The 12,243-nt window shown below is 34.3% G+C and overlaps 1 protein-coding gene across 1 annotated transcript; it reads right to left on the bottom strand.

Moving 5' to 3' along the window:
- Nucleotides 1-3,909: 3,909 nt before the first annotated feature.
- LOC131949118 (uncharacterized protein DDB_G0271850-like) lies at nt 3,910-6,290 on the bottom strand. Its single transcript, XM_059310878.1, has 5 exons — nt 6,189-6,290; nt 5,233-5,337; nt 5,062-5,116; nt 4,066-4,357; nt 3,910-3,937 (listed from the first exon to the last, which is right to left on the bottom strand). Exons 1-5 carry the CDS (start codon nt 6,288-6,290, stop codon nt 3,910-3,912), a joined length of 582 nt encoding a protein of 193 aa, XP_059166861.1.
- Between the last annotated feature and the right edge of the window lie 5,953 nt (nt 6,291-12,243).

The following is a 12,243-nucleotide window of genomic DNA, read 5'->3' as shown; positions in this document are numbered from 1 at the left end:
CGAAGCAATATCGAGGACTAGTTCCAAAGCAAAAATATTAAGCAAGTTCCAAGGATGATTGTGGGCCAAAAAAATTCCCGGGTTTCCTTCCTGGATTTCCCGGAAAAGCCAAAAAACCTCGAAAAAATGCAGTTTTTGGCCCATATCTCGGCAACCAGACCACTTAGCGACTTGAAACATTTACCAATCTATTTCTGCCATAATTTAGAACACTATTGCCGAAGAAAGTTTTCAAAAATATCCTTTCGTTCGGTCACAAAAAATTAATTTCTTCTCATTTGTATTAGCTAAGATTACTAAGAATATACAAATATTTCTACCACAAGCACAGCGGCTGAGGCAGTCGCTAGTGAGAGGTAACGTCAAGCTGCCATTGGCCAGACTCGCGCAGATCTCGCGAGGGGGCGGGGACTAGCTCTGAGAGAAACGAAAAGGGGTGCAATTATCTGCGGGTGATTCGTTCGGTCACAAAAAATTAATTAAGGAAATTGCGCTTAAATTGTCACTAGACTTTTTATTAACTTGTTTTGTAATGAATACAGCGTGGTTCTCTTCCTACATGTTAATAAAGGTAGGCCTATCCAATAGATATTATAGTGACCCACGAGTATTGTGTATTATTATAAATTTAAAAAAAAGTTATTTTTCTCCCTTTTTTGGCGCATTACTAAATACAAGCCTGTTTTTTTTTAAGCATTTTGTTTTACTCTTATGTGACGGTATAGTTTTTGAATTTTCAGATGGAATATTATTCAGAAAATCTGCGAATTATTGGTAAATATAATATGTATTTTTAGTAAGTTGATTATAACAAATTTGATTTGTTATTGTTAAATAACTAGCTGCATTATGTATTGCTACAAATTGTATTTTTAACATTTTTCATCGCTTGCTAATGAAAAACTTTTAGCACTTTAGAAACTCTATCATCGAATTTCATGCGGGCCATAAATCCTATTTATTTCTACCATTAATACCAGAAATAAAAAAACTTAATCAAATTCTAGGCTTAAGTAAAGCTTTTACCTAACACAAACGAACAACACTATTTCTTTTTATTTCTCATTGGTTAAATCATAACATGCGTATATGAAAGATTTTTTTCATCATGATTTAGCAACCAAAGTAAAATTGAACAGTATCGAAGAGAAGTTGAAGAAAACCATTGAAGACGTTCGAAAGATTGAAGTACAAAACGTGTTATCTTCTGAAAATTGTAAAAAGTTGAATTCAACTTTGGAAAACAAGGTAACTGAACAGTCAAATGACTTTATGCGTAAGGTGGGTATCTTGAACCAAATGTTTGGTTATTCTCAAAATCTATTTAGTGTGTGAATAAAAAAATATATTTAAGTCAATTTTTCGTTAATTTATCATTATTGGTTCTCTCGTTATATATTAAATCTCAGTGGACATTTAAAAATCCCGTTTACTCCAGTCTCGTTTCTGTAAATAAAAAAGACAAATTTAAATCTGAAATAAAAAATTATTCAATAAAACTTGTATTTCCAGCAGCAAGAAATGTTAACAAAAGTTGTAAGTCTTGGTAAGTATGATATATTTATATTCACACTTTGTTAAATACACTTTTTAATTGCATAAAGGTAATATCGTCTGTAGTTTTTTTTTAAAAATGCGTATTATTGAAATGAAATAAAAAAATAGAAATGATTACCCCTTCGACACCCGCACTTCAAACGCAGCTGATGCAAGAGATGGTTTACGTGTTTTGAGAAAAAACACCAACGGAAATTAGTAGGACCAAATTGATCTTTTAATTTAAAAAATCTTCACATAAACAACTGTCTTATTTTTTAAAGATATACGCAGATCAGCGACAACTTTCGTATTATACTTTTGAAGCTAATAAAGAATAATAATTCAAAATCAACATTTTAATCTGTGATTATAACAGAAAAATTAAAACAAAATTCTATGTTGGCGAATCAATTTAAAATTTAAAATTTTAACAAAGCTTACAAAATATATCTCTATTAATTTATGAAATAATTATTGATTTTTCTCTCTATTTTGTGCTCTAGATACACGAGTGAATCACAGATACACCTGTCAAATTTACTTTAAAGACAAAACTAGTACAAAAACGGGTTCAACTATTTCACCATTTGCTGACGTCATCCAATATAACGGCCAGCATTTCAACAAAGATTCCGGCAAGTTTGTATCACCTGGAGATGGCGTATACCTCGTATGTGTGACTCTGCACCAAGACGTCAACAAAACGATTCAGGTTGCTGTGTTGGTTAGAGACGTAAACAAACACACATTCTTAAAGAAGAGAATCTGTGTGAGATCATCCTACACTAGCGTCGGTACAGCTCTGGTTGTTGACACGGTGAAGGACGACGAGCTGTTTCTAGCGGTGGAGAAAGCTGACGACGGTGCCGTGTTGTCATCACGTAGTCATGTTTCTATTGTTGCTTTATAAGAGACGAGCCGACCCGCGGCATATCATACGCCGCTATTTAGTTGTTTTATTTTTTACTTTTCAGTAATTCATAATTTGTGAATTCGACAGTACCAATGCTGTAACTGAAAATATTTGCTTTAAAACACTATCAGTAGCTCGTTAAGGACGATAACCCCCCTCCCTCCTTTCCCCAAATCCCTACCTTCCCCCCCCCCCCCCCACTGAAAGCAGCCTCTTTTTAGTTACCTCCCCTAAGTTTAAAATCCTTTCAAAGTACATTAACTGCCCCTAATAGCTGTCACTAAACCCGGCTCTACGATTGTAAACATTTAGCGTGAACCACAGCTCACCAGACCATGTGGGGGTGGTAGGGATAGGGATATAGTGGGGGTGGTAGGGATATGCCTAGAGAGGAAGAGAGGGGACTGCAAGGCGCGCTCACAGCTTGGTGTTTTCTAACGTCTCAAAGAAGATAATTATATATATAGATTTTACACTTTCAGATTTACTAAATTTGATATTATAAGTACAAATATTGAAGGCATTTTATAAATAACCCTTACCGTATCACATCCATACGATCCATACATTGGATTTTCATGATTATTAGATTTTAATTCTATTAAACCCATTAACAGATTCTGTAACTAAATTATGAAAAGAATATGAAAACGTGATTTTAATTTTTGAACATTTTTTAATTGACTGTCATAAAGTTTTTAATTACTATTTTCATAAATTATATTTGTGAGATATATTAAAATGATTTAACTTAACTAATCATTAAATGACTAACTAAACTTTAAGTTCATTTCTTTAAAGCATTTGAATTGAAAAATAACCGCTGTTGTTTATTAAAAAAATAAAATCTTAAATATAATGACGACAAACCCAAAATACTCTAAAAATTTGCCATGAAATATTTTTTTTGAGATCAATTGTCCAGGTATGTTTTGTCCTGTTTTATGACCGTGAGATCATATTTTATTGAGATAATTTGTTCTAAAATATTTTGTCCATGAGATATTGTTTTGGGAGATTTTTCTGAGATTATTTTTCATGTATCATGCATTTTGAAAAAAAAAAACCTCGTTGGATATATTTTAAGTTATCTTTTACTACAATTCATCTAGTTGTTAAAATAATGTCTTATTTACATCGATTACGAAATGTAATACAATTACAATTTTATAATCAAATCAGTTTACTTTAATGCATTTATTCTGTTTTTAAGAGTTTGTGACTAAGTGTAAGACAGGTAATGTTTAGGTGATGTTACTGAAGTTTTAGTTTTCTGTTTATAATAGCCGAACGTTGCGTTTACTTTGTTTTGATCAACTACACACCAAGAAGAAAATTTGATCAACTACACACCAAGAAGAAAATTTGATCAACTACACACCAAGAAGAAAATTTGATCAACTACACACCAAGAAGAAAATTTGATCAACTACACACCAAGAAGAAAATTTGATCAACTACACACCAAGAAGGAAATTTGAGCAGCTACACAACAAGAATAAAATTTGATCAACTACACACCAAGAAGAAAACACGAAAAACGAATCAGGTTACACGTTTTACAGTTTGTCCACGAGTACAACTGATCGCCCGACTTCATCCAAACGACAAACGTTCCAGTCTCGTGAACAGATTTATCTTTTGTCACAACATGGACTGGACAAGACCCTACGTCACCAGATATAAGTAGGGCGCTGGCCGCCACAGCCTGATCCCCGGCCTGTTCTATTGTTAGACTTGCTAAGTACAGGCCGTCAACAGGGGCGGTGAACTCACCAGTGTTGGGGTTAAAATGGTTTCCTAGGTTACGCTCTACACGTAGATATGGTATGGCGTCAAATAACTCATCGGTGTAGCCATCAAAAGCTGTAAAACCCAGTGTAGAATGTTTCACTGGCTGGTTGGCTACGGGGAAAAAAAATCTGGTCATTAAAATAATTAGACAAGAAAATTATCCGAACTTTAAATATGAGCATAAATTAATTAACTTGATTTGAGATTGTAATTGATTTTTAAAATCAATATTATAAAAAAGTACACTAAGTATAGTGATAACAAATAACTTATTAAGGTCTTTAAGAATAATTTGATTCATAGAGAATATTTTCTTTATCTAAGAGATCCTAAACCAACATACAATTTTTACCTCCTTGAAGGGGTCTAATCACGTGGTTAATATATTTACTGGACTACAAGCGCGTCTAAAGCTAATATGAAGCTACTGTATGGCGTTTCAATTTTGAAAGAAAATATTTCATTACACCTTTTATCATATTGGTGAGAAAAAGACACTGTTCCTGCTTATTTACAGTTCCTTATATTTACTACTTGATTATACTGCAATAATTTGTTTACTATATTAAATAGCACTCACTTAAATATGCTTTTTATAAGCGTTAAACAGAACAAATCGAGAGGATTAAAATATGCCACGGTAGATTTTTTCGGGTATTGCCAAACAAATATGAAATTTTATATTTACATTCTGCTTAAAATTGTAAAACTCTCTTTATAAGTGTAATAAACAATAAAATTAAAACGATAATTTATTATGTCAACTTATTAAACATTTTACCAACAACTGTACAAATAAATATAAATTTACTTACCCATCGAACTAAAGTCCTGTGACAATTTTAAAAGGTCTTTTTCAAGTTTTTTAATCTATGAACAAAAAACAGCTTTATATCAGTGTTCTAAATTATCAAATACAGTGATGTTTGGACATGATAGCAAATATTCAGGTCAATTTATAAAAGAAATATGTCTATGTATGATACCTTAGAAATTCTTTCCTCACTAGTTCCAAAGTTTTGATTAAACATTTGAAACAGTTTGTCTAATGGTGCCAATCGTTGCTGAATCATCCGACAGGTGATTGAGTGCTAAATGGAAAAATCTAGTTTATTGTCTTGATAAAACAAATGCAAAAGTTATAACTAATGAAATGTACTGAAAATAAAAGTAAAGCAGATAAAGATTAGAATGCAATAACATTGTTTAGAAAATTTTGATTTTATTTGTTAAACTAATGATTTCCACTATCAAATTACCTTGAAAAATAAACCCTCTATTTTGTTAGTCATATAATTCTTATTTTTTTGTAGAACAGAAATTTTATCAGACCAGCTTTTTATTTCTTGTGTCAAGTTGTCTGATGTTTCTTTGTTAATTTGCAAATCGTTCTTTATTTTCTGTAAGCTGTTTTCGTATTCCTTCACATCTTGAATTAGTTTCTCTAGCGTTGTATTTGATTTAAATTCTCTTTGTTTTAAAATTTTAATTTCATTTTTAGCTCCTCAAGTGTACTATCTTGTTCACTCATTATTTTTCTTAAATCTTCAAAGTTTTGTTTGTGTTCTTTAGACGAAAGTTCTATTTTTATTTCAATGTCGTTTCGTTCTGTCTGAGAGTTGTTTTTCCATTTTTTAATTTCCGACAGCTCGCAATCAGTCTTCTGTTTCGAGTCATGAAGTGCCGACAGGGATGTTTCAATATGATCGAGTCGCTTGGCTATTTTTGAGTAAACTACATCTGTAAGTTTTAAAAGAAAGTAAATCTTGTGTTGATATAGTAAATAATTCTTAAAAATAAGAATTTATTGTTAAACAAGATATTTTAAATTTTGAAATTAAAATTTAGAAATCTATAAATAGAAAACTCAAAATATAAATTGTTCAATACAGTCAATATATATTTTGTGTGTCAACAAATCATTTAGACCGAGTCAACATACCAGCAGTCTGATCGTTTGATGCAAGTTCAGCTTCTGTTTGCTGTTGTTGTTGTTGTTGTTGTTGTTGTTGTTGCTGTTGTGTCTTTTCTTCAGTCGCCTCATGGGGGTTATACAGAGTGTTGGAAACTGTTAAACGTATGCACATTAAATTCATACAGTGAAGAAAAAAAATAAAATTACTAATCATAATTTAAATAAACCAATGATTCATGGACAGTGCTACCTATTTAATAAAATTATAATATCGTTACACTGAATTAGCTATAATACATTTATATTTTTTACATTTTCTACTTTAAACCAAGTAGGTAACTATAAATAAAACATTTCCATTTACTTATGGATTTTGTCCATTTTCTACCTCATATCAAATAGGTGACTATAAGTAAAATATTTCCATATATTTTGTTTTTACATTTTCTACCTTATATCAAGGAGGTAACTATAAACCAAATATCTCCTTAAACAGAAATCAGTGCTGATATTAATTAAAAGTAAAACCAAACAAAAATTAAAGAAACACACCAGTTAACATATCAATGTGCTCTAGTATTGTATGTTGCGCTGTTGTTATCATCACGATGGCATCTTTGACTGACATGGAAGTCCCAGATGTATTGTTTAGACATTCTTTCGTTGCGTTTTTAATCTATAAATACAGTTTTTTTAGCTTTAACAACATTATATGATATTATTATGTCATTATATATATATATATATATATATATATATATATATATATATATATATATATATATATATATATATATATATAATATAGGGCCTATATATAAATATATATATATATATTATATATATTTATTCTTTGTTCACTGAGGACCCCCTATAAGCCCTATAGAACCGCCTATGCTGCTAGGTCATAAGCGGGTAATTAAACACACTAATACTTAGAACACAAAACATGTAGTTTACCTGCTTCTCAAAGGCTGTGATGTAAGTCTGTAAGTGTAAACACGATTCTTCAAACAGCTCGAGTTGAGAGTTTAAAATTTTCTTTGAGTGATGGGACATCTGCAGGAAATGTTATTGGGTAAACGTTTTTAAGTGTTACACGTATATTATTTAGTACCATTAAAAAAAACAACTAAAACTTGATTGCCTTGCTTAATACGTATTGCTTTATGTACCAGTCTAGCCATTTTATCGCAATGTTACCGACTTCTACCGAATCGATTTATTACAAATGACATTTAGGGCAAGATGCGATGAAACTGCAATGTGACACGCTTTGTCATAATTTGATGGTAAGTCGATTGTGTTGTAATTTAGTAATGAATCCGTTATAAAGAATTGTCACCCCACTAAATGGTGTCACTCGGTGCGGTCCGCACCCCCCCCCCCTCGCCCGCCCTCGCTACGCCTCTGCGTGTAAGTGTATGGGCTTGGTGCCGACCTCACTACCCTTTCTTAAGCCGAGGTCACAGAAACAGGTAAACTCTACCTCACTTACCCCATGGACCGTCAGGTTCGAAAGGGAACTAGACTTTTTAAAAATATATTTATTATATTTACATTTCGAATGGTATGATGTATATGTCGGGTTTTTATTTGAATTTTATAAGCCTAGGCAGACAAAAAGGCTAAAAAATTAAAATATCAAAAGTTATAGTCTATTAAAACTGACCTTTAGGAATTAATATTATGTATTAACTTAATTGAAGAACATTCTTTAAAAAAAAATCTCAGAAAGGTAAACAAATACGCAGACCTCTTGAACTTTGAACTGCTTAAAACTATCATATCGGGAATATCCAATAGTTATACAGTATTTTGTTTCGTTTTTATATAATGAATTATCATCTGCAAACTTTTAAATGCCGAATTGTATAGACTTCATTGACATGAAAGGTTTACATTAAACTTTTGTATTAATTTAGGATTTTTACTGTCCAGCTTTGAGCAACTCTATTTGCATATTCTATTGATGTGTTATGTTCGACTTGCGAACTCTTTTTGTAAACAATACAAGTACACAAATAAACAATCATGTACTTTCTAGACTTTCTACACATCTTGTTATTGCCTGCCAGTTGCAAAACCTACTATTTTAGACAGGGCGATCTATAGCGTAGATGAAGTAGAGTCAGAGGTGTAGCGAGGGCGGGGCGGGGGGTGCGGACCGCACCGGGTGACACCATTTTGGGGGATGACAACATGGCAAAAAATTGCAAATATACAGAAGAAAAATAAAATGCTTTTTGCAAGTACCATAAAAGATGAATTAAAGTTAAATAGTCTGTTAAATACAAATCGACAATTTTTACGGAACGGTGGAATGACCCATATATATATATATATATATATATATATATATATATGTGATGACGCAAGGTTGCGTCGAGCTCAGGTAGATAGCAGAAGCAGGCTATATCAAGTTGGTCAGACTAGTCAGAGAGAGAGACCAATAAAAATACGTGAACTGACCGGTCACGTGGGACGGTCAGCTGACCACTGAAGCGTGGGCCACTGTTAGGCCGGGAGATCATGATTAGCTAGCGAGGGCAGAAGGTGTTAGGTTGTAGAATGGAGCAGACGTAGTTATGTAGAGAACAGTTAGAATGTAGATAGTGGTAGGATTGGTCATGGAAGGGCGTGTTAGTAGAGTTAGTAATAGTAGTGGTAATAGATATTATTTAACAGGCTAGTTAGATAGGACATTGATTTATAATTTTAATAAAGAACTTTGTATTTGGAACTTGAACTGTGTGTTATTGGATTCATTCGTTTCGCATCTTAAAAATCCCCACCCTCACAACTGGTGCAACAACAAGAAGAACTACAAACAAAGATTCATTTCGTACCATCACAACTGGTGGTAAACCTCTTCAAAACACCTGTACCCTCACAACTGGTGGAGCTGCGGGTCGAGGACAGGAAAGACAGTATATCGGTTTACTCATGACGGAGTACATCTGGTGTACAGCTTTCTTCAACTCAACACAACAGCGGGTTTCTTCAACCGGAACGAGTGGATTACCAATACAAGGGAACAGTCACCATGTTCAAAAAGATAAGTACCTTCCATCATTTTTTTTAAACGTTTGGGTTTATACCCGTGCTGGATAGTTTGTGCCAGCGGTTTTTCTGCCTTACACATTCTATTGTTACGCACTGTTGCCTTAGTTATTTTGCCTTTCCTCAACACACACACATACACATACACAACCATGGAGGCAGAGTTTCAATGCTATAAAAACAGGGCATACCATTAGACAAAACAGGAGAAGAAGTTGAAACATTTGTAGAGAATAAGTTAGAAAACAAGATAGTCAAGATAGTAAGACATGTCAAGAACAAAAGCAGAGTTAGCGATAGAATTAGTGAAACTGGAAGTACAGCACATAGATAACACGCAACTGCCCTAGAACATCAACCCCATGATCAAGAATGTGACCCGGACCTTCCCCATAAATGATTTTGAACAACGGACATAATTGTGAAGTCAAGTCGAGTTTTTGTGTTGATCTAAGTAGTCGAAAAAATCGGCATGAGGTCGATATAGTTGAAGTCGAAGTCAGTGTAGTCAATCTGAAGTCAATAGTGTTATTGAAGTCAGTGAAGTATAAGTCAGAACTGAAGTCAAAGAAGTTATTTGAAGTCAGTTAAGTCAGTCAATAAGTTATTGACGTAGTCATGTTGCAGTCAAAGAAAAGTCTTTGAAGTTATATTAAAGTCGTTGAGGTCATAGTGAAGAAGTGAAATCGTCAAAGTTATAGTGAAGTCTTTGAAATCAAAGTGATGTCGTTGAAATCTTTGAAGTCAAAGTTAAAGTCTTTGAAGTTGAAGTAAGGTTAATCTAAGTCAGTCGTTGAAGTCTTTGAAGTCATATTGAAGTCGTTGAAGTCAAAGTGAATCCTTGAAGTCATATTGAAGTTGTTGAAGTCAAAGTGAATTATTTGAAGTCATATTGAAGTAGTTGAAGTCAAAGTGAAGTCTTTGAAGTCATATTGAAGTAGTTGAAGTCAAGGAAAAGTCTTTGAAGTCAAAATGAAGACGTTTAAGTCGTCGAAGTTTAGTCAGTCAGTGAAGTCTTTTAAGTTGAATTGAAGTGAAGTCGTCGAGGTCAAGTTAGTCTTCAAAGTGAAGTTAGTCGTCAAGTTGAAGTAATTGAAGTCGTCAAAGTGGAATCAGTCGTTAAATTGAAGTCAGTCACGTTACTGAAGTCAAAGTGAAATAAGTCAAGTTACTGAAGTCATAAGTGAAGTCAGTCAATTAAGTCAAGCCAGCCAGTTTTTTGTCAGAAGTCAGATAGTGAGAGCTGCTCCACTATATGATTTGTGTTGAAATATTGATTTGAAATGGCAGAATATTATTGATATACACTCACATGTCTATTCTTTTTGTGAAGCTATTTCTAAGCTCTAGTAGTGTTTACGTCTATTGAGTTTATTAGGCTTTACAGATTGTTGTTAGATTAGAGTGTACTGATTTTTTATTTGGTTAATTTTGTAATGTTACTTTTGTATGCTGTATGTACCGCCAGACAAATGTTCAGCACGTTTAATGGGATTGAGGTTTTTTTTTTAATGGAAGGTACCTCTGTCTGAATACTTGTCTGCGCGGGCACTAAATTGTTCACGTAAAGCCATTGCTTATAGTCTCGAAATACCATTTTCAGACCCACTACGCTTATTCAGAATGAGACGAGATGAAGCAGACACTTCAAAGAAGCCGCCACCTGAAGCCCTGATTACGTTGAATTACCTGGTCATCGAACAGCCCTGCTGAACAGAGAATTGCCCTGGTCAAGACAGCGGACACATCGCCACCGCTTCGCCCCACCCTGGAGTTGAATAACAGACCGCCAGCTACATACACCTACGTCGGCACATACAAAGGGTAGAAGACCCATCGTCCAAGTTCCCAGCGTCGGAATGTTACGTCATTGTTCGCCACCGCATCAGCCAGCTCCAGTTCATCGTATAACCACTCTACGTGGACATCTCAACCAGCGTTGAGTTTGTTGCGTCATCACATTGACCAACGAAAGTTACGCCTACACCCGCCTCACGGGAATTTACATCAAAACTCGCCACAACCCACCCACCACAGAGGAACGCAAGCAATTACATAACACTTACACATGCACTTACACTGCTCACAGAGCCCGTTAAACCAGTTACACATTCTACTAAGATTAGCTCAAGGCCAGTACACGACAACCTAGCCAGAACTGAGTTTCACATGATTGGATTCACACATACCATAACATAGACATACATTATCAAGCAGAGACACCACAGACGTCTAGATACTTACACAAGAACTAGAACAATGACATTTTTTTTATTCAGGAACACAGACACAAGATTTTATGTTTTTGTAAACTGTGCTGTCCCATTTTGTATTTGATTTACATGATTGATGTTAGGGATAGAATAGAGTAGTAAGATAGATAGTTGTTGATGTATTAGATTAGTAGCAGACGCTGAAAAATATAATTTGTCAGCTACAGAAAGGGAGGGAGATATGTGATGACGCAAGGTTGCGTCGAGCTCAGGTAGATAGCAGAAGCAGGCTATATCAAGTTGGTCAGACTAGTCAGAGAGAGAGACCAATAAAAATACGTGAACTGACCGGTCACGTGGGACGGTCAGCTGACCACTGAAGCGTGGGCCACTGTTAGGCCGGGAGATCACGATTAGCTAGCGAGGGCAGAAGGTGTTAGGTTGTAGAATGGAGCAGACGTAGTTATGTAGAGAACAGTTAGAATGTAGATAGTGGTAGGATTGGTCATGGAAGGGCGTGTTAGTAGAGTTAGTAATAGTAGTGGTAATAGATATTATTTAACAGGCTAGTTAGATAGGACATTGATTTATAATTTTAATAAAGAACTTTGTATTTGGAACTTGAACTGTGTGTTATTGGATTCATTCGTTTCGCATCTTAAAAATCCCCACCCTCACAACTGGTGCAACAACAAGAAGAACTACAAACAAAGATTCATTTCGTACCATCACAACTGGTGGTAAACCTCTTCAAAACACCTGTACCCTCACAACTGGTGGAGCTGCGGGTCGAGGACAGGAAAGAC

This window comes from Physella acuta, unplaced genomic scaffold (assembly GCF_028476545.2).
Source record: "Physella acuta isolate Inbredline_101_S28 unplaced genomic scaffold, ASM2847654v3 ptg000674l, whole genome shotgun sequence".
In the NCBI taxonomy this organism is placed as follows: Eukaryota; Metazoa; Mollusca; class Gastropoda; family Physidae; genus Physella; species Physella acuta.
The sequence above is the reverse complement of the archived record's forward strand: the minus strand, read 5'-3'. Positions and strand labels throughout refer to the sequence as shown.